Source organism: Sciurus vulgaris, assembly GCF_902686455.1.
Source record: "Sciurus vulgaris genome assembly, chromosome: 19".
Classification (NCBI taxonomy): domain Eukaryota; kingdom Metazoa; phylum Chordata; class Mammalia; order Rodentia; family Sciuridae; genus Sciurus; species Sciurus vulgaris.
Genome location: NC_136480.1, coordinates 17,111,562 through 17,134,534, shown reverse-complemented (window position 1 = coordinate 17,134,534; position 22,973 = coordinate 17,111,562). Strand labels below are relative to the sequence as shown.

The 22,973-nt window shown below is 41.3% G+C and overlaps 1 protein-coding gene across 3 annotated transcripts in view; it reads left to right on the top strand.

Moving 5' to 3' along the window:
• The window catches only part of LOC306650300 (contactin-6), a 299,252-nt gene that overhangs the window by 137,635 nt on the left and 138,644 nt on the right, over positions 1-22,973 (top strand). For all 3 annotated transcript variants that reach the window (XM_079122186.1, XM_079122184.1, XM_079122185.1), the window contains exon 4: positions 2,421-2,596. In XM_079122186.1, coding sequence (XP_078978312.1) covers positions 2,421-2,596 — 176 coding nt within the window. The remainder of the gene's footprint in view (positions 1-2,420; positions 2,597-22,973) is intronic.

Below are 22,973 nucleotides of genomic sequence, written 5' to 3'. Positions count from 1 at the left end.
ACTTATTTCGGTGATTGATTCCAAAATTAAAGAGAGCTGGCAAACTCAGTGTGGTATATCCTTTGCTTTGGAAATGATAAGGGAGCATGCGAGACCAAAGATCGTGCACGGGAAGCAAAGGACGATATTCCAGCCCTGAAGGGGATATGATTCTCTTGAGGGAGGTCTACAGAAAGAAAACCTTCCTTTTTTTCTTTCTTTCCTAATATTGAGAACAAGAAGCAGTCTGTACAAATTTCTGTAGGAGAAGGAAGGAAGGGAGGGAGGGAGGGAGGAAGGAAGGAAGGAAGGAAGGGAGGGAGGAAGGAAGAGAGGAAGGGAGGGAGGGAGGGAGGGAGGAAGGAAGGAAGGAGGGAAGGAAGGGAGGGAGGGAGGGAGGGAGGGAGGGAGGAAGGAAGGAAGGAAGGAAGGAAGGAAGGAAGGAAGGAAGAAAGGATGGAAGGAAGGAAGAAAGGATGGAAGGAAGGAAGGAAGGAAGGAAGGTAGGGAGGGAGGGAGGGAGGGAGGAGAGAAGAAGACAGGAAGAGAGAGGAAGAACAATTAAATTGGCAGAAAATCTATACAATCAAGACACACACTTTGCTACTTCCTTTTAGCTTCCTTTCATTAAAGAGAAGTTGAAGTATACAGGAAGTGACTAAGCAATTTAAAAGTGACCGGGTTGGTTCAAAACCTCTGATCGATTTGATATTTGATCCTGTCTTTAATGGGACAGACGACTACCCAGGTTCATATTTCTTTTCTAATTTGGTAGGCATTTGTCATAGTCTTCCTATGGGATGTTTTCAGAATGCTCAAAAAAAAAAAAGTCAATGACATTTGAAAACATTCTTTCAAATGTCATTCCTTTCTTAGAGTGAGCCACCCCCACTGAAATATTTTAATATGATTTCATTATGAAGGCAAGAATTGTAGCCAAGCGGGTATAGACCCTGAAAAGAACAGTTTGGAAACCAGCCACGTGGCATAGGAAAGAAACTGTCCCTTGTTTTTCTAAATGACACCCCAAAATATGGCACCCTGGCATTTCAGAAAATAGCAGAAGCAGGAAGTTCAGTCACCTTCCCTTCATCCTTTGTCCTTGAAACAGGTGAAAAAAATTCATTCCAAAGGTGTTCTTCCTATACCCACAGGAAAGGAATACCCTAACCCAAAGACCCAGAGACACCAAAGAGAATCTAGCAGGCAGTCCTTCTGGGATGCCCCTGATTTAGATCTTCCTTTGTACATTTATTCTTCCTAGTAAGTGTGCACTCCTGATCAAGACCAGTGCACAAAGGTGCAGGTTTATCTGTGGCTTGAGATCTTTGCTTCTTAAGGATCCTGTCTTAGGGAAGATGTAGTATCCAGAAATTTGCAAGCCTTTCTCTTATTACACTGTCTTTTGTAATACAGGCCTCACCCAGGAAGGTCCTGAGCAATGGGAAAAGATTTTTCTCCAATCCTGCCTCTGGTTGTCCTGATTCACTATCTTCAAATGATTTTCTTAAATGGTGCAAATTATTGCTCACAACTTGAGCCCTGAGAACATACCTCATGAAGCATGCACTACTCATTTTTCAAAACCTTTGGAGATTTGAGGGAGTTGGGAGGTCCAAGGTGGGAGAAATGAATCTGGCTGGGGATGGGTGTTCATTTGTCTGATAATGACCAAATGGAATTTTTAAACTCTTTATGCTTCTCGGAAAATAAATAACATGCTCGTAACCCTTCAGCTAGTTAATTCATGTACCAAAGAATTCTTGTCTAAGAGCTATACCAAGAGACTTTTTGCTTCCTAAAAATAAAAACTACTCACGCTGCACTTGTGTTGCTAACATATAATTTCAGGTTGGCATTCCTAAGTACTGTTGAAATATTTTCAACATGATTAATTTTCCAAGTAACAGGCTAACGGACAATGATGTTCTGCAATAGTCAGGTTATAATTGTTTTGTTATCAGCCTCAAATTGGCATTGCAAAAATCTTTGTTGGCATTCCGCGTGCTATTTCTAATGCAGTCTTTATGGATTTCCATCTCTGAATCATTTCTGACATCCAATTTTGCAGTATCATTTGGGGGAGTTCAGGTATGAATAGATGTTACTTGAAAAGTCTCTGAAGGATTAGGATGGCCGGCATTATTGACTGGATGTCTAATTTTTATTTCTCATGTCACTGGCTCCCATGACTAAATACGTTGGGAATGAATGTATCTCACTTTTTCCAAGAGTCGGAGAGGTTGAAAATAACCTCAAGCTATGAGCTTGATATCATGGGCTCAAGGCAGTTACTTTTGGAGAAATTGGTCAGATGTTTTCCACCTGTAAGCATGCTATATTTTAAATATAATTGCAGGAATTAAAACTGCATGTGATTTAAGAAAAATAGCAGTGAACCCTGCATATTTTAAATGTTATTTAATCTTTTTCCCTTGAAGGTGGAAGAAAAATGGCAGAGAGATTGATTTTGCCATGGGTTATCACTACCAGTTAGATGGAGGCAGCTTGGCCATCAGCAGCCCCCGCACTGAGCAGGATGCTGGGACATACCAGTGCCTGGCCACCAATCTTCTGGGGACAATTCTGAGTCGGAAGGCCAAGCTCCAGTTCGCATGTGAGTTTGGGGAAAAATATTGACTCCCTGTATTTTAAAAATATTTTTTATATATACCTATTGAGGATAAAAATTGAGCTTTGCCAAGAATCTTCTTTTGCAGAACAAATGTGTTTTTATGGTCATAAAAAAAAATTTGACAGTGTATATTTTGTAAACTTGGACTTTTGAGGATGAGATAAACCTGTTTCCAAAAAAAAAAAAAAGGAAAGAAAATATCAGTCTAATGATATGCTGTAAATGATTTTTAGAAGCATCTCTCAAAGTTCCAAGCACAAATATCCAGATAAAGATATATGTTATAATAGCGTGCTTTTCAAAAACAATGTTTTTTCCTTGGTGTTGGATATTAGTGTGCAGAGCATAAGAAGAAAAATCAGAGGGCAGAGGTATCATTTGGGGGAGGCACGTCTTCCAGGAAAAGCCATCCTGCGCCCACAGTGTGATGTAGGTGGAAATAAAGTGGTTGCCAAAGGCAGGCTTTATATTAACTGTAACAATGTCCAGCTGCATCACATAAATGTCATCCAAGTAATTACCTTGGTGACATTTGGGGACATTAGCAGATGAACAATAGACAGACTGCTTCTTATATTCTTTATACATAGTGTTTCCAGGGACTAAAATGTTTCATATTGGATTCAGCACAAGCCTTGTTGGAGAGTAATTATATCTGTCCGTGTGGACCAAATAGGAGACTCACATTTGTCCCTTGTGCACCTCTCCTATACTCTGAGGATGTATCTGGGAGCCTAAATCTTAGCCGCCACTCTTTGGGGGCTCACGAGATGAGTGGGACTATTGTTACCAACAGATGCAGGCATTAATAGGTGACCCTTGTTTGGGATTGCAAATCTCATGCTGCACAGGTTATTCTATAGTGGTTCTGAGATCTTGTGTGGTTCTGCTTTGCTTGACCATGTGGGGATCAACTTGTTTCTGCCTTTAAATATAGATACCCAGGCACATCCATGAACACGCAATGCACACCCGTATGTGACAACGTAAATTACATGCTCACGCAAAGAATGCACATGCACACATGTTGCTAATATATCCAAATATGTTTGCACCTGTGGGGGGAAAAAGAGGATGTACAGAAGTATGGACATGAATGTGGTGTGGAGAGACAAAAGCTGGTGGCTAGTTTGAACTTGGGGTGAAGACAGCGATAATAATTGAGTTCTTCATGTGAGCTAAGATCATCATTTTGAAAAATAAGAGGGAGCCCAATAACGCACTTACGTTGCAGAAGCTAGTAATTGCTCCAGACTGGAATGAGTCTGCCACAGAAATTAATTGTTTCTCCAGCTTGGAAAAGAGATATCCCTAGAAGGTCCACATGATTTCAATCAGTTGCCATAATGATAAATTTGACTTTCTGGTAAAGAAAATTCATACAGCCTATAGTATTTAGTCTCTCTCCTCACCTAGAGTGAAGGATTCTACCCATTCTTAAAAAGCAACCAAATATCAACACTAAAAATTAAGACACTGGGCTTTATATTACAATAGATTTCTTCCTCTTCATTGTTCCCAACTTTTTAAAAGAAAACTTATTGATTTTTTATTTTTACAGACTGAATTTTGATTCATTGTGCACAAATGGGGTACGACTTTTCATTTCTAGGATTGTACCGCACTTTTAAAAAATACTTTTAAAATTCTCTAGTTTTACATGCTAATAGATGTTTCTGTAGTTAAAACGCACTATGTCTTTTAAGCAATGGGAAGGTTAAATTAGGAAGAAATTGAATGACTTCATTTGGATGAATGAGAGAGATCAATTCTTCTGTCATTGTTGACCTTACTGCTGGTTCATAAACTTTTTTTTTTATTTGGGGGTTCAAGGCAGATGACTATTGATCCTTAAAGCATTTCTCCATTATTGTTCATGCAGAGAGCCAGCGGCCCATGCGTCAAAGCGATCTTTCTGCAGAGGTAAACGAACTTGGGCTGAGATTGACATTTGAATAACACAAAGAGGAACCCCAAAATTCTGCCTCTTCTGTCCCCTACCCATAGGGATGTCATGTCTAAAATGCTTCCTAGTGTGTCCAAGGAGAAATCTGCCAGAGTACAGAGGGAAAAGCAGAGTCTGAATGTTCATTTCTAAGGAAATGGAAAGTTCGTAGAGTGCATGACCTGTGTGGTCACCAGACTTTTGATTCCTCGGTCTCTTCTCTTCCTTAGTCCTCAGCAGTGGTTGTTTTTCTGGGAAGGTCTTGGTGCGTTGGAGACATTCTGGGATTTTTTGAAGCAGACAGGTCTGTGCTCAAATTCTCTGCCTAGCCCAGAGCTAGCAGAATGAATAGGAGCAGTTCTTAGCCACATTAAACCTCTGCTGAGAACCTACTGAGAGAGAATCACAGCGTAACCACCAGGCAGGACAAGGACCCTGATAACAGAGGTGACGAACGTGAAATTCTGATTCATGTAGACACTAGGGAGGTGACATCTCTCGCTCTCATGTTTATTCTTTGTCCCCACTGCATCCAGTACCTACAAATTTCACACTTTCTCATAGAAAACTCTTCTCGTTTGCATTCTGAGACTTTCTCCAGACCACTTTCTTCTTCTCTGGACTTCAAGATTTTTAGATGCTTCAGTGAGTATTCTCTCTCTTGACGTGGCCAACAACCACAGGGGGCAGATATTCCTGTTGTTCCCATTTTTTCAGATTAGAAGCCCAAGCTTTCCTGAGAGATTAGGGTTTTCTTTTAAATTTGTTCTAATTAGTTGCACATGACAGTAGAATGCATTTATCCTTTTTTGTTTTTTAAAAATATTTTTTATTAGGCATTGGTGAACTTTGATTTATTTGTATGTAGTGCTTGTAGGACGGAACCCAGTGCCTCCCACGTGCTAGGCAAGCACTCTGCCCCTGAACCACCCCCCCAGCCCATTTATCTATTTTGACAGTTCGTACATAAATGCAGTACCATCTCTCATTTTTCTGACTGTACATATTGCGTGATCACATCAGCCATGCAGTCATACGTGCACAAGAGATCATAAGGGACGCTGTTACAAACCAAGCTGAATCTTGAGCCTTAATAAAAGAGCTCGAATTCTTAAACTCATACCCCTCGTGTTACAGTATTGAATCGCTTCCACATCCGGGTCGTGCTACTTCTGGGGGCTTTGTTCCATTATTTCAGTGGTTAATGCACCCTAATTTTCTAAATAATAAACCACATTTGTAAGGCACCCACGTTCACAGTGGGCCATGTGGTGGATGCTGTTGGTGCCCTACCCAGATTCCCTGATGAGTGGTGTGTCCAGCCCCGTCTCTTAATGCCCATCACTGTCCCTTCTCTGTCTCAGAGGTCCCCAAGGGGTCAGGACAGTTGAGAGACCTTCCTACTCGGGTCCTTGCCTTGCTTTATCTGATCTCCACTTCTGCCTTTCTCCCGAGACAACTCTTTCAGTGAATCTCATGCACAGAAATTCTTGCTTCATGTTTTTCTTTGAAGGAACCCAAAGTCAGACCAAGACGAGACGTTTAACGTGAGCTATTTGGTCTACGTAGTGGTAGAAAAATTGGGTCCAGAAACGGCACTCATACAAACTTCCCTAGATAAGAATAAGGCATGCATCAAAATAAGAAAGGTTTCAACCTCTCTGCTTCAGTCCTGGGGAGTTTATGGTACAGTGTCCCTTTGACCTTCAGCACAAATGGACTTAGGAACAGCCTTCCAGAACCTCACTTGTCCACGGGAGAGACTCTGCAGGCACATTCCTCTAGGTAATGGGTGACTTTTATTTTTAACATCTAGCCCGGTGTTTGGCCATCCAAAAACATGCTCTGAGTTACTTTTAGAAACAGCCTGGAACACTCTGCCTGAGCATGAATCAGCCCACCCTGGAACCATCTTGAAATGTGGGCTATGCATGAAAAAAAACACCTATTATGAAATATCATCTTAAATCAAATCTGTCTTCAACAAACTATATAACCTAGACGAGTCACTCACATCCCTGGGATTTGTAAACTGTGTTTTGAATTATTTGAATACAAAGGTCCCTTTTAGCACTTCAGCGTAGGATTCTTTCTTCCAAATGGTCAGGGGGTTCTGCTTGAATCTCCCCTTCTTCCCCTCTGCAGACTCAACCCTGTAGTGAGTGCAGCAGGGCCCCGTTATCACCCCGGCCTCCTTGAGTGATACAACCAACGTGACTTTTTAAATCGCTTGTCGCAGCTTAGAATTTCTTTTCGTTCTCAAGGACTCTGGTGGTAAAGGTTGAATGTAGACTCCTTCCTTTCGTGTGTATGTTAATGAATTACCCTGTTCTTATGTGAGCGTACATTGCATCTGTCATTGCCGCTTAAAATGTCATCCTTGAGAAAATGAGCCGGTGTTTTGAAAGAAACCTATGATTTCACTGAGCTGTATTTTTAGGGAGGTTCTTATAAAAGAGAACTTTACCCTTGAAAAGATAAACATTTAGGATCCAAGTGAGTCGAGAATAAGACTTTTTGATCCTAAACTCTTCAATTTGATACAGTTTCAGATCAGTTCGCTTTGTGACTGGGGAAGGCAGGGCAGCCAACCAGAGTCTCTTAATTGAGTATTCATTTATTCATCTACCAAACATCCAAAAAAAAAAAGTCTAATCTTGTGCCTCAAGGCCTGGGCTTGGTCCTAAAGTTAAAATGGTTGACAAGAACAGCTACTTCCTGTCTTCACAAAGCAGACAGATCCGACCTTGACGTACATTTAAACACATACACACAAGAGAAGAAAAAAAAATAGATATGTAGTATATATTGTTGAGTAAGTATTGTCCCTAATTTTTTTTTTTTTCAGTACTAGGGATTGAACTCAGGGACACTCAACCACTGAGCCACATCCCCAGCCCTATTTTGTATTTTATTTAGAGATAGGGTCTCACTGAGTTGCTTAGCTCCTTATCATTGCTGAGGCTGGCTTTGAACTTGTGATCCTCCTGCCTCAGCCTCCTGAGCTGCTGAGATTACAGGCATGCGCCACGGCACCGGACTGTCCCCAAATCTTTGTGTAATTAACTGCATTGAGGTTCACACTCCCCCTCTGAGATGATCGACCTACCCGTGTTCGCATGGATAGACTGAGGCACAGGCAATGCTGCTTGAAATCACACAAACACTAAGTAAGTGGGAGACTCAGTATTCCAACTCAGGGAGGGGATTGCAGAGTCCTGGTGCCTACTGCCTTTTTCTCTGCCTCAGGAAAAATAAAATCAGGAGGTGCTGGCAGAGAGGTGACCTAACCCTAGGGACAGGGGGAGCCCCAGTGCGAAGCTGTCCTTGAGCTGGTCTGGATTGGAGGAAGAGCAAAGGCCGTCTTCCAGAGGAAACGGGGCTTGAACTGAACCTTGAAGGACTTGTTTGTGCTACAGGTATAGCGACTAGGTAGAGAAGGATATTAAGGTTGGACAGGCAGCAAGAGGAGATGCAGATGTGAGAACGAGGCCAGGGATCAAAGGAAAGGTGAGGAGGAGAGCCGAAGACCAGGCATGACAGCAAAGGAGGCTGGCTTTATGGCGAAGTGAGGAGAAAACAGCATTCAGCGTCAGTGACCAAAGGCACCTCACACCAAAGCTTCAGCTGGAAGCTGTGGACTACGTTGAGTCACATCATGGGATTCCAAGGAAACCTACAAAAGTCCACCTGATTGCAGCATTTTAGACAGAAGCATCGGAAGATGTCAAAGAGGATCCCAACTTTGATATGACACAGCATACAGCTGCTTCTTCATGCATAAAATGAGGGTGTTGGTATTGCACACTTCACCAAGACTGATACAGGGGGGACACTTGCCACTCAGAGAGCAAAGGTCAAGGGTGAGTGATAGATGGATGTGAGATAAATAGGACTTAAAATCAGCGTACTACAGTGACACAGCCTCATCAATGTTCATGGCTGCTCAATTTACAATAGCTAGATTGTGGAACCAACCTAGATGCCCTTCAATTGATGAATGGATAAAGAAACTGTGGAATATATGCACAATGGAATAGTACTCAGCCTTAAATAAGAATAAATTATGGCATTTTCAGGTAAATGGATGGAGTTGGAGAATATCATGCTAAGCCAAATAAGCCAGTCCCCAAAATCCAAAGGCCAAATGTTTTCTGATATGTGGATATTGATCCATAATGTGGGGTAGGGGCATGCTAAGGAAGAATGGGGAAACTTGAGATTGGGCAGAGGGGTGTGAGGGGAGGGGAGGGGGTATGGGGCTGGGAAAGATGGTGGAATGAGATGGACATCATTACCCTACGAACGTGTATCATGGCATGAATGGTGTGAATCTGCATTGTGCACATCCAGAGAAATGAAAAGCTGCACTCCATTTGTATACAATGAATCAAAATGCATTCTGCTGTCATGTGGAACTAACTCGAACAAATGAGAGAAAGAAAGAAAGAAAAGAGGGAGGGAGGGAGGGAGGGAGGGAGGGAGGGAGGAAGAGCTAGCTAGGGACCTGATCGTGCCCTGTTAATAGGCCAGGTTGTGTATTTCACTATTTATCCCAGAAGCAGCAGGACCATTTGAGTGACATTAGGGAAGCTGAAGCTGTGTATAAAAGATAGTTTTCAATGCCACTTACTTTTCTCTAAGAAACGTTCATCTGATACCTTAATAATCATACCAACATCCTTGAAGTCCCAGCACACACAGGTAGGGGCATTTCACACCTCAGCTGTTGTAAGAACTTTTGTGATGCAGATAAACAGTCGCTGTACCACATCCCAGGATTGATTTTCAATGGTTCGAGGTTAAAATGCAGTAATAATGTATTTAAGAGGGCTATAAACATGGAGGCGTTTACAGTCCTTGTAATTTTTTTTTTTCCTGTGGCATGCAAAAGGCTTTACCCCTGCCAGGCTATTGATCTTTATCTGGACCTGTAAGCTATTCTAGATTTTGTTTTACAGTTGGAGAAATTCAAGGTGAGACATCTACGTTACGTACTTTCCCAAGGTCACCCAAACTAGTGCTGGTCCTGAACTTCTCCTAACTGTACCTCAAAATAATTTTTAAAACATATAATATTTTATGGGTAGAGAAACTAAAGCATAATCTTTATGAATGAATCAAAAATCATAGTTATAGCGCAACAAAAAAAAAAAAAAAAAAGGGTTTTTAAAAGTCCTAACGTCAAGGTCGTTAACTCCTTGCAGAAGAATTACTAAAATATTCTAGTACTTGAAAATTAGGTGCGATTTTATTTCTATTTCTTGGCCAGGTTGTTTACAGGAGGGATGGGGTGAAGGGATTCGTCACATTGAGAAATAAATTTGAAAAGCATTGTTGGCACCCATTAATTCCAAATGTCATTAAATTTATTTTCTACGTACAAAATGCAAAAGCGTTATGTATTTATTATCCTGATGATATGGTGACAGAGAGCATTTATATCTAGGAAGGAAATTAAGACCCAGGAGAAGAAGTTTTTCAGAATAACACTTAAACATGCATTTGGAAACGGTAGAGTCTGTGATAATTGTGAAGTGTGCATTAAGTGGGTAATGCAGATCTAATTATAAAGGAAAATGCTAAATGCCTTTTAACCTTTTTTTGTACATCAAAAAAGAACCAGATAAACAACATGCACGAAGAGATACTTTTCCTTAATTTCTGAAGTAAAAGGAAGTAAGTGTCTAAATTAGTTACTATTTTTCACTGTCACATTGAAATAGCATCGGACGGTCTTGCAATGAATTCAATGTTCTGAATCTGTCTTGATGAAATAATAGCATAACCATCAGTTGGTATCACATCAAGGGGAAAACTTTGCCTTTGCTTCTAAACATAATTCAGATCTTAAACCAATGGACCGTGAACAGTTAGTTGCATGGTTAAATTATAGGAAGTCACGGTGACATACATCTTAGAAATCAACAGGGAAGGTAGTTACCCAACACTTTGGTCTCATTTCCCCACATCAACACTGCTGGGCATCTATTTATGTATCTTATCAAAAATGATACTTTTTTGAAAATCAGCCCTACTTCCCAATGCCCTCCTCTGCCTATATTTAGCAGGACCATATCTTTTGGGTCCATTTGAGTAAAATTGCACATTCAAGCTGCAGAGACTTGGTATTGGAGTGAAAAAGGAAAATACCAGGAAATAAGGGATTCACCCCATCAAAACTGAGAACTTTTGACTTCTAAGATAAAAAATGAAGCCCCCAAACTGAAATAGTCTCACCCATGACTCTCAAGGTGATTGAAGAATGCTTTCGATGAAGTTAGGTACATAACTCCCGTAGATGTTTCTCTGGGGTCTCATAGAGTTGGCTCACATTACAGCAAAATTCTTATTTACACAAAAAGGAGCAGATTAAACCCTTTCAGGCATTTAGATTGAGTTTATATCCAATATTATCTAAAAAAGCAACTTAGTAGGTAAAGAATAAAGAGTTTTGGTAGAAAGTCCTGGAAATATTCATTCTGTTTTTAAGGTCTTAATTTATATCCTAGTTTTCCCAAGAAGCTTAATACATACAGAAATGTACAGGAAAAAAAAAGAAAAGAAAAGTAATAACCTCAGTAGGCAGTTCCGTGACGCATTACTAAGCCAAATGCAGAAAGTACATTGCAGACACCTCACAAGACTCTCTCTGCTCTTACACCCTCCTGGCTATCCACGTTCCTTCCTCCTCAAAGATCACATATCTCCGCTTGTAAATTTACAGTTATTATGGTTTTGTGGCTTTTGTATGGATTGAAACCATATAAAAGGTATTCTCTAAGTCTGCAGCCGCCTCACACATGGGATTATGGGTAGCCACAGTTCACTCCTTCCTGGTAGTCTTTGGTATTTTATTATTAGAATGTACTAGAATATATGTGTAGCTTCTACTCTTACTAGGAATCGGAGTTACTTCTAGGGCAACAGTGTATAATTCTTCTGTCAATATTCTTGCTCCACCTTTTGGTCCATGGGGACATATGTTTCTCTGTTACATGATGGGACAGAATTAGAGAGGAATTGATTATGCAGATGAACAACCTTGAGAGACATTAACCACCTTACTAAGGCCTTAGAATGGTCACTGTTGTCATGGTGATTTTATTAATTGGCACTCTTACCAGTGATGTTTAGTTCTATATTCTTGACAACAGTTGATATCATCTGTTTTTTCTTAAGTATTAGTATATGGGGGTGTTTTATAGTGTAGACAGGACATATCCACCAAAAGCTCATGTGTGAGACAATGCAAGCAAGTTCACAGGTGCAACGATTTGATCTTGAGGCTATAACCTAAAAAGTGGATTCATCTCCTGATTAGGATTAACTTGGTGGTATCAATGGGCAGGTTGAGTGTGCGTAGACGGGTTGGGTAATTGGGGGCAAGCCTTTGGGATGTGTATTTGACCCTCCCCTCTCTGCTTCTTGGTGGGCTTGTCCTAAGCTGCTTTCCTCTGCCACGCTCTTCTGCCATGATGTGGTGCTTCACCCTGGGCCCAGAGCAATGGAGCTGGCCATCGAAGGACTGAGATTATGAGTCCCAAATAAACGTCCCCTCCTCCTTTTTCTTTGTAATTCAAGAAAAACGGTCTGTACATATTTAGTACAATGCATTTTATTTTATTTTATGACTTGTGAATTCATGTATGTAGGATCTGTGAATCCAGAGAAATAGCTGGACTGTTTTTTGGGGGGAGTCTGGAAGGGTCCTCTGGAGGCAGCACAGATATTAAGAATGTGGTCCTTCCTTTGCTGCCCTGCATTGCTATCTCTAAAGGACATCAAGTGTGCCTACCTGCTTGCAATGCTTTTGATCTCTCTCTTCTCTCTTCCTTCTTTATATTTGACTAAGCCTGTGTAAATGACAAACTCTATTAATTATTACAGACTTACAATAAGTCTCGATATCCGGTAGCTATTCTCGTAGATGATATGGATACAAGAAAACACACACACACACACATACACACACACATGGAAATCCGTTCTATGCAATCCTCCCCAGCTACCAAAGTTGAAATTCCACCTTTTTCATGGAAGAAAGTTTTTTCAATTGCTCCTATGAACCTTATCCCTCTGCCTCTAAAACCGGAGAGACATTTCTCCTGTGAATCCTCACTGGAAGCACTTTTAAGGTGCTGGCCTTTATACGGTACTTATTAAGCGTGTTTGTCAGGAGACTTTCCAAATTATGGGCTTCACTGTTACCGTAGCCAGTGCCCAGAGTGCTTGGGAATCTCACAAGATGTTGCAACACCAGAAGCTCCTCTAAAAATAAACCAGCGGAATCGAGTTGCTGAACTGGTCAAACTTCAAGTCAATCTAATGTTTGCTTTGTTCACCTATCACGTGGCTTCTCTTAGTTAAAAATAAACCAACAAACAAACTCACAATACAGAAACTGACTCCAGAGCTTCTGCTTACCTGTTTCAGAAAATGAGGTTGGTTGATTAGCTTAATCCTTCCTCTGTGAGGCTGTAGGCCGTGTCTCTTTCCATATTCCAGCATGGATGTTTTTGGATGATAGATGCTCTGGACCCCAAATGGGTATCAGTACATTTGTGCCACCCCCTTCTCCATTTCCGCAGCAGTGAAAGAATGTTGGGAATTTACAGAAAGCACAAAGCATTTCAGGTTTTGCAATGCTGGACACAACTCCTGTGATGGGTGGTTTTGGTTGGTTAAAGATGAGGTGTCCCCCAAAATCTCGTGTGGGAGACAATGCAAGAATATTCAGAGGTGAAATGTTTAAAGTATGAGAACTGTTATCAATCAGGGGATTAATCCAATGATGTGGATTAACTGGGTGGTAACTGTAGGCAGGTAGGGTGTGGTTGGAGGAAGGGGGTCACCCAAAGTGCATGTGCCTTTGGGTCCCTGGCAAGGTCACTAGTTCTGCTTCCTTATTTCCATGAGCTGAGCAGCTTTCCTCTGCCGTACTCTTCTGCCATGATGTTCTGCTCGCTAGACCCAGAGTTATGGAGTCACCCAGCCAGGGACCCTACCTCTGAAACTATGAGCTAAAACAAACTTTTCCTCCTCAACTTTCTTCCTTTTTTCTTTTTTTGAATTTTTGAATTTGTTCTAATTAGTTGCACATGACAGTAGAATGCATTTACACATTTGGATGGATCATACATAAATGGAGTGTCTTTCCTGATTGTCCATGTTGCAGAATCACATGGGTCATGCAGTCATAATGTACATGAGGTCATGGTGTCTGTTTCACTCTACTGTCCTTCCTACCCCACACCCCTTCCCTCCCTTCACTCCCCTCTACTAATCTAAAGTCACTCTATTCTTCCCTATCTACCCCTCCACCCTTATTGTGCAACCATTGTGGAAAGCAGTGTGGAGATTCCTCAGAAACCTTGGAATGGAACCACCATTTGACCCAGTTATTCTACTGCTTGGTTTATACTCAAAGGACTTAAAATCAGCACACTACAGTGACACAGCCCCATCAATGTTCATTGCAGCTCAGCTCACAATAGCTAGATTGTGGACTTAACTAGATACCCTTCAACAGAGAACTGGACAAAGAAAATGTGGTCTCTCTCTCTTTCTCTCTCTCTCTCTTTACACATGATGGAATATTACTCAGCTTTAAAGAAGAATGAATTTATGGCATTTGTTGGTAAATAGATGGAGCTAGAGACTATCATGCTAAGCAAAATAAGCCAAATCCTCTATGTTTTTCTTGTCAGAGCTTTTGATCCCAGTATTGAAAATCTGACTAAAACAGTGCTTTGGATATATCTTCCTCAAATTACCAAGCCTCACAACACTTGTTTCTAATTAAAAAAGATAATTTAGTTTAATCCTCAAAAATACTATGTAAAATAAAAACTACTATTATAATCCTGATTTTATGGAGAAGGAAAATTAAATCAGATAAGTAAAGTCATGGGCCTAAGGACATTAGAAAATAGTGAAGCTGGGATTTGCCCAGGACTTTTTATGTTTTTAAGGAATTTAGTAATTGTTCAACTAGTTCTTGTCAGATTTTAATGTGTGTACAGATCCCTTGTAGATGATATTAAAAGCAAATTCTGATTCAGTAGGGCTAAAGTAGAGACCAGTAATATGTGATATTTTTAGCAAGCTCCCTGGCGACACTAGTGTTGCAGTTCCAAAGTTCGAGTAGCAAGCAGTGTTAAAAGGTGCCTTAGGTTGGTGCCTGAAGACCACCCACCAGCAGCACTACTGCAGGGGTGGACGCAGGTGCTGGAAGCCCACACACATCCAGGGGAAGAGTAAATGTGACATCGATTTCCAAACTTTAGGCTGACCTTTCAGCATATCCCTCCATACACTCAAATGGCACATATTTATTGAGCACCTACTGTGTGCCAAGTACAATTATAAGCAGGAAGCAAAACAAAGTTGATTTTCTCTATGTGTGCACCTGTCCAAACTTAAATGCAGTTTCACTTACCAAAAAAAAAAAAAAAAAAAGGAAAAGAAAATATATGAGTGCTATTGGAATAAAGAACAAGGAAAAAATGTGCTCGAGCATTCACGAAAAGCAATAGGTTTTCAAAGTGTGATCCCCTCCCAGAATTACGATCCTCCTCCGGCAATGTTTCTGTTCACAGTAGAAAATGCAAATGAGGAAGAGCCTAGATCTGCAGAGTGTGATTTAACAAGTCCAATGCGGGGTGTTTCCCTCCCCCACCCCGTTTGGAGAATTGTACCATTGAGAGATCCACTTTCACATACATATTAATGAGTTGTTTTGCATAAATCAATTTTGTTTTTATGAATGGAGATTATCCAGCCCTCCTTTAATTCTTCCAGAAATCCCATCCAAACAGACTCCTCGAGTTCCTCTCACCAGGTCTATCCCTTGGGCACAAAGGATTTATTTTAATTATTTCACCAGGTTTAAGCAAAAGTAATCGAATATAAACAAGTGTGCCAGCTGCCTCTTGGCCTTTGGAAGGCTGTTTTGTCTTTTGTACTGTTCTCAGTACCCATTTAGAAGGTAATCCTTTTCATTTAAAAAAGGTATGAAGAATGTCCAGATCACTTTTAAAAATTTATGATGTTTCTTTTTTTCCCAAGCCTGGCTGACCCAACGTACTCTGCATATTGTTGTTAATATAAATATTAGTCTTCCTAAAAGCTAATATAGATGCAGCCAGCCAGACTCAGGGCAAAGCAGTTCCTGGGTTTGCTCAGATTCTCACAGCGGGACTGGCAGAGCCGGGACTCGGAACCTGGGCTGACAGGAGGCAGCAGTCAGACCTGGCTTCCGTCACCGTGGCTTTGAAAGCAGGAGGACATGTCAGAGTCTGTGATGCTCTGGATGAAACGGTCCCTGCCTTCAACTGCACATTGTCACAGCAGGAGTGACGTGGGTGTTTGGGTGAGGCACCCAGACCAGGCCTCCATCCTTGGCCGTGTACCTGCCTGGACATGGCTGCTGCCTGAGGCCTTTCCTCCTGTGCCTGAGGCCTGCGGTCAGCCCAGATCTCCTGGGTCACCCCTCAGAGGCCACACCCTCGTCTCCACAGAGGTCTGCAGGTTCCCGGGTCAGAACTCATGGCTCAGTGCTCCCCACCTCCTAAACCCCCCAACAGTCAGCGGCCAAACCCTCCTGTGCATGACCTTTCCATACTGTGTTGCTTCAGCTGGCATCTGGCTGCTTCTCTTGGGTTTGTAATGGCGATGCTACGATCTCATCCTTGTCTTGCAACCAGGTCTTGAGAAAGGAAGAGAGTCGTTCTTTCTCTCCCCGTCGCGTCCAGGTGATCCGTCCTCCCTCCTACGCAACGCCCGGTCAGTGCAGGCATGCCATTAGCCTCCTCTGCCCATTGTTCTCTTGGTGACCATCATGTTCTCATCCTGCGACCCCCAGCACGCCTTGAAGAGTACCTCCCTCCTAGCTCACCGTCCTGGCCACAATCTCCAAGTATTATTTCTTGGCAACTCTGGCCTTTGGTGAATTCCATATTCAGTATCCCAATTGCTCAGTCCCTGATTTCTTCCCTCTCACTGATTCTATTTATCACCCCAGCTTAGATCATAGCTACCCTATGATTTCTTCAAGACCTTGCTCATGTCCAAAATGGGAAGCCTTACCCATAGGCTGATGTCCGACCTTTCCAACTTAGGCCACCACTTCTTAGAGCTAACTCTCTCTAGTACATAGACTCCAGCAATACTTTGACCCCACTGGGTTCCACTCTACCCAAATCCTAACTACCCCCATCCCTCTCCTCCCTCATCTTGTTATTCTCTTCCAGTTACAGTTTGGATCTAAGAATATCCCCACCCCCCCCCAAAAAAAATTCATGTGTTAGTCCACGTAGTAATATTCAGAGATGAGAAGATTGAATACGAGAGCTATAACCTCATCAGTGGATTAATCCATTTGGTGGATTAATCAGTTTTCCATTGCTACGAACAAAATTCCTATTAAGAATGACTTTGAGAAGGAACAGTTTATTTTGGTTCATAGTTTCAGAGATTCAGGACACAGTCCGCCAACTCTATTGTTCTGGGCATGTAGTGAGGTAGAACATCATGACAAAACAGCACGGTGGAAGAAAGCTAGTCAACTTTCTGTTCATGGATCATGAATCCTTTTGATGGATTAATAATTTGATTGGACTACTGGGTGTCAACTATAGGCAGGTGGGCTATGGCTGATGGAATTAGGCCAAGGTGGGTGTGTCCTTGAGGAGTATGTCTTGTCCCTGGCTTTGAGGGCGTGCTCTATCTCACTGCCACCTGGCCTCCAGGAGCGGTGGAGCTTTCTTCCACTCTGCCATGATGTTTTTGACCTTAGCATATGCCCAGAGCCATGAAATTGGCCAACTGTGGACTGAACCTCTGAAACCATGAGCCCAAAGAAACTTCCCTTCCTCTGAGATGTTCTCACCAGAAATTTCAGTCATAGCCATAAAAAGCTGATTAAAACGCTTCCCACAGTGACAAAAGTAAAAAACCATGTCTTTTTGGTCACCCTTGACCCATTTGCTGATTTCTCTCATCATTGCATTATTAATTATTTGTTATCTTTATTTTATTTCTATTGATATCCAAGCCATGCTAAAATGCAAACAAGGTTTTTATCTAAAGCAAAGCCAACTTGGATGACTGCTTTCAATTTTCATTGATGACCACTGACTGACCACAGGTGGACCTTTAATGCTGCTTGACTTTTAAGATAAGGAAGGGAACTATCTTGGAATTCAGAGATATTCTGTCTCCAGGGTCTTGAATCCAGGAAGGACCTGTGTGTGTGGAGAGGAGGGCCAGCTGGGAGTTCTGTGCTGAGGCTCAGCTGTTTCTCCTCCAGCAACCTTTCTCTCATTTTCCTTGGTTCTGGTTCAGGTCTGATTTTGCCTTCAGTTTTCACGGTCTGGTCCCCAGGCCAGGGTGGACCTCACCTGTCCCTGTGGTGCCAGGAACTTGCAAAGTCATCTGGCCCTCTGACCTGCTGGAAGAGTTTTGCTCAATCCAACAGCGAGCGCCATTTTCCCAAAATAATACCTCAAAGCATTCAAAGACACACATGGAAGGCAGACTCTTTAGTTTACTAATTCCAGCCCTTGTAGACCGTTGGCTGTCTCTTCTGCCACAGGTACTGACTGTCTCATATTTGTTTGTAGACCAGTTTTTTGGACACTGCTCAATTTGTCTTTCCTTTTCTGTTTTTATTCTTTCTTAATGACCTTCAATTCCATTCATGTTGCTGCAAATAACAGGTTGCCTTTTGCTTCCTGAGTAATATTCCTTTGAGTGATATACCACATTTTTTTTATCCATCGTCTGTTGATGGACACTGTAGTGGATTCCAAATCGTAACTTTTGTTTGTCAGTAAACATGGGAGGTCAGCTGTCTCCATGGTTTAGTGATTTCTTTTTCTTCAGATATATACCCACTCATGATATTGCTGGTCATAGTTCTGAAATCTTTCTCCTCTTCTTAAGTCGTGATCAGATTTTACTGCAGTCATGACACTTGACAACATACAAAAAGGAGAAAATAAATGATAATAATATCACCTAAATAAGAGTCAATCACTGCTCACACTAGTAGATTCTTCTAAAATTTCTCATATACAAATTACATATACACATACATACCCACGTGAATAAATATTTGTTAGTGACTTTTCAATTTTGAAAAGGAATATAACAAACGCTTTTCTAACCCATCGTTTTAGAGAAAGGAAATATTTCACAATAATATTTAAGAATTTTCAAATTGCAGGTACTCAGGTGTTCACTTGGTTCCAGAGAAATAACCTTTAGCAAATGCCAATCTGTGAGTGGAAGATGGACTCCCTGTCCATGCCAAGAGAGAGCCTTTCCTGTCAGTACGAATCAAGACGAAAAAGCAGTTGGAAGGCCCCTCTCTGAATACCTCTGATTTGGCCACTTTAAATGCTGGAGGTGATTGAATCAGCCCAGGGTATGCAGCTCTCAGGACCCCTTCACTAATAAGGCCGCCATGCTAGAATAAGAAATCGCATGGATAAAGCTGGAATTAAGGACGCTCAATTCCTGTGTTCTCTTCCTCTGAACTGCTGAGGTTTTATTTAGAGACAGGTATAGAAACGGGCCTAAGAAAAATGGGGGTGTGATTCCAGTTAATCTTTTCAATCATTCTCTTTTATTTTGCCAGCAGGCAAAGCCCTGCAGAGTACCTAGTGGCTCTCACAGAATTCCATCCTGGTTTTCCCCAGAGGACTCCTTTACCACATGGACTGATGGATCAGTCCATTGATTTCGAAGACCAGAAATCTTAATGCCATTCCTCTTGTCCTTATGTCTGTGAAAGCAAGAAAAGGAATGTCTGTAATTTTATTAGTGATTGCATTCACGCAATAGTATTATTCTGCAAAAAAAAAAAAAAAAAAAATGGTATCTTAGTAGATATTAAGGTCGACTTTCTTTTCCTCGCCATCAAGAGTTACTGGTGTTTATATATGCTCTATAATTATTATGTGCTGATAAATGGTGAGACATAGCTGCAATCTGGGAGCAAAAACGCTGTCTGATAATTTCAGTGGCTAATTCCAGATGAGTTGCTTGAGCACTCATGCACATCAGCAACATCATTTTCCGCTAATTTGACTTTTCAAAAATATTGAACTTCTCTATGATCATCTAAGGAACTATTTTTTTCTCTGTTCCCCTTCCTCCCTCCCTTCTCTCTCCCCCCCCCCTCCCTCTCTCTCTCCCTCTCCCTCTCCCTCCCTCTCTCTCTCTCTCTCTCTCTCCCCCCTCTCTCTCTCTCCCTCTCTCTCTCTGTCTCTCTCTCTCTCTCTCTCTGTCTCTCTCAAGCAAGCTATTATATTAAAAAATACCTATAGGAACACTTACCAAAATTAGGGATGTGTGTGTGGACAGATGGGCACCCACACAGATTTACATGAATGGGATCATTCTGGGTAACCTACCTTTAGCTATAAAAATTTTAAATCAGAAAAAAATTTCAAGTACACACAACTGTTCAGAAAAAAAAAAATGTTACAAGCAGATTCATATTTAAATGTGTGTTAATATCCCACCATTTTTGCTTCGGATTTTTTGGTAAGACAGAAAATGTTATGGGCACAGTCAGCTTTCACTTTGGTTTTTTCCCATGCCCCGTAGAGATAACAACTTTCCTGAAGTTGGGAGCATTTCTAATCACAATTTTAATTTAAATTTTTTTTAATTTTAAAATTGAATTAAAAGTTTTTAATTTTAAAATTTAATTTTAAAAATACAATTAACATTTTTTTTCATATAAATGGTATGAATACAATTAATATTGCAATCTTTTTTTTTTTTTTGTCCACTCTACATTAGGTCTCTTAGACCTAGTGGTGTTTTGATGTGTAACATAGTTCCTTGTTATTTTTTTTTCTTTATTGTGTATATTTCACTTGATAATAAAAGGAAGCTAATTCCGTTTTAGTCAGAGAGTGAAAATAAGCAAAACATAATACTTTTTTCAGGGGCAATGTATTATAAAGATTTTTCCATGTCAGTATTCATGCATTCATTTTCCTTATTTTTATCAAACTATTATGTGTCACCTATTGCACAATAAGTTGAAGGAATAGTGCATGATACAACAAACATAGCCTTGGCCAACTTGAGTCTATGTGAGCAGTAGCAGAGGAATCACATAAAAATACACAACATTAAAAATCCTAATATATATTCAGAAGAGACCCTGAGATTAAAGTGGAGAGGTGACTTATTGGGGACTCAAAATCTGAAACTGAACATGACAAAATCTGTAGTAAATGAATTTTAAAGTTCATCCACTATCAGTTATCTGTTTCTTTCTTTTTTAATTTGTTGCCATAATAATGTAATAAGACAAACAACCAAAAGTTCCCATGGTTTACAATGGTACATATTTGGGTCTTAAGTCTTTGGGTTACTGGATGTTTCTTCTGGTCTTCTCTGGACTCATTGTACATTGGTGGTTGAATCAGCAACTCTGCTTTGCTCCTCCATGCCCTTCCACCATGATGTTCTGCATCGCCTAGACCCTGGGTCTAGAGCAGTGGTGTCAGCTGACCTTGAACTGAACCTCTGAAACCATGAGCCAACTTTCGTCCTATGCCCTTGGTCCAGACTGGGCCAGCTGACCTGCCTTAGTTCCCCCGCATGTGGCCCTTCTTGCTCCAGCAGGCTAGTCCGAGCTCTGCCGTGGTCTCTGGGGAGTGGATCCATGACAGAAGGCTACCAGGATACTACTAGTGTCCCATGCTCAGAACTGGCACCGTGTCATGTCTGTTGTGTTTTGTCTTCAGGACCAGACCAGATTTAGGAGTGGTGAAACAGACACACCTTGGATGAAAAATGCTGCAAACTCATATTGCCCAGGACCATATAAGATACAGGAAGAGGTGGGGACTCAGGGCTGATCTACCATAGATTTCCCACAAGTGATGTGAGGAATGGGGTTGTAGAACTTTCCAGAGAGGAGGGAACAACATATCACAAGGCTTATACGTTGGAAGGAGCTCAGTTTTTCAAAATCCTAGCAGCATTGTGGAACTTACTGAGAAAAATAGGCAATGGTGTCAGAGAAAGCTGGAGAAGTTAGCAGGGGACAGATCACACTGGTCTCCTTCCCAAGCTCAGGAGTTTGAATTGTATTCTAAGGAACGATAGGACTTCACCCAATTTCAACGAATAAATTATGTGATCTCATTTTTAATTGATTCTATTATCTAAATACTCTTTTACATGAGTGAGTGGATTATATAACCTAATTTTTAATTGAAGTTCTTTGGCTAATCCGTGTGATGATGTCGTCAAGATTGTAACTATGCAAGTGAGGAAACAGTTTGGGAGGCTCCTCGGTCACACAGGTATTATGTGACACTAACAGGTAAGAGGTTACAGTGGAGATAGAGTAAACTGGAGGTCCTATTGAAAAATCCTGAATGTTACATCAACAATCCAACGATGTGGGTTTTTAGCAAGAGGAGGATTCCGAAAATTATCCAATGGATAGCGGATGTTTACACTTTGGTGGGGCCGTTGTACTGGGGATTAAACTCGGGGGCACTCGACCACTGAGCCACATCTCCAGCCCAATTTTGAATTTTATTTAGACACAGGGTCTCCCTGAGTTGCTTAGCACCTCGTTTTTTTGCTGAGACTGGCTTTGAACTTGCGATCCTCCTGTCTGAGTGTCATGAGCCACTGGGATGACAGGCGTGCAACACTGTACCCAGCTACACTTTATTTTGATGAGGAAGATTTGAAGAACCCCTTGGAGGGAAGAACCAAGAGCTGTTTCATAAACATCACCAGGTTGGATGGAGGGGTCTGGAACTGCAGAGGGAAGAACTGAGGTACCCAGATGAATTTGAGAGTGACCCACTGTCATGGTGTGGATTTGATGCTCAAGTGTGAGACAATGTGAGAATGTTCAGAAGTGAAGTGATTGGGTTATGAGAGCTGGAACCTAATTAGTAGATTAATCCACTCATATGGATTAATTGGGTAGTGACTAGGTAGATAGGGTGTGTCTGGAGGAGGTGGGTCACTGTAGGTGTGCCTTTTGGAAATATATTATCCCTGACTCCTTGGAGTAAAGTTCTCTCTGCTTCCTGGTTTCCCTGTTATGAGCTGCTTTCCTCCTCCCTGCCCATCCACCATGATGTTCTGCATCTTTCTGGGCCAAAAGCAATGAAGTCAGCTGGCCATGAACTAAACCTTGAAACCATGAGCCAAACTAAACTTTTCCTGTCCTACTTTATTCTGGTCGGCTCTTTGGGTTACAGCAGTGAAAAGTTGTGTAAATCACCCACATGTAAATGTTATCAGAAGCTGTGGAAGTATTTGAAGTTACCAAGAGAGTCAAAATTTCAATGACAAAGAAAGACCCTGAAATAAATTCAAAATAATTCCAGTTACCAGGTGCCATTGATGATATCT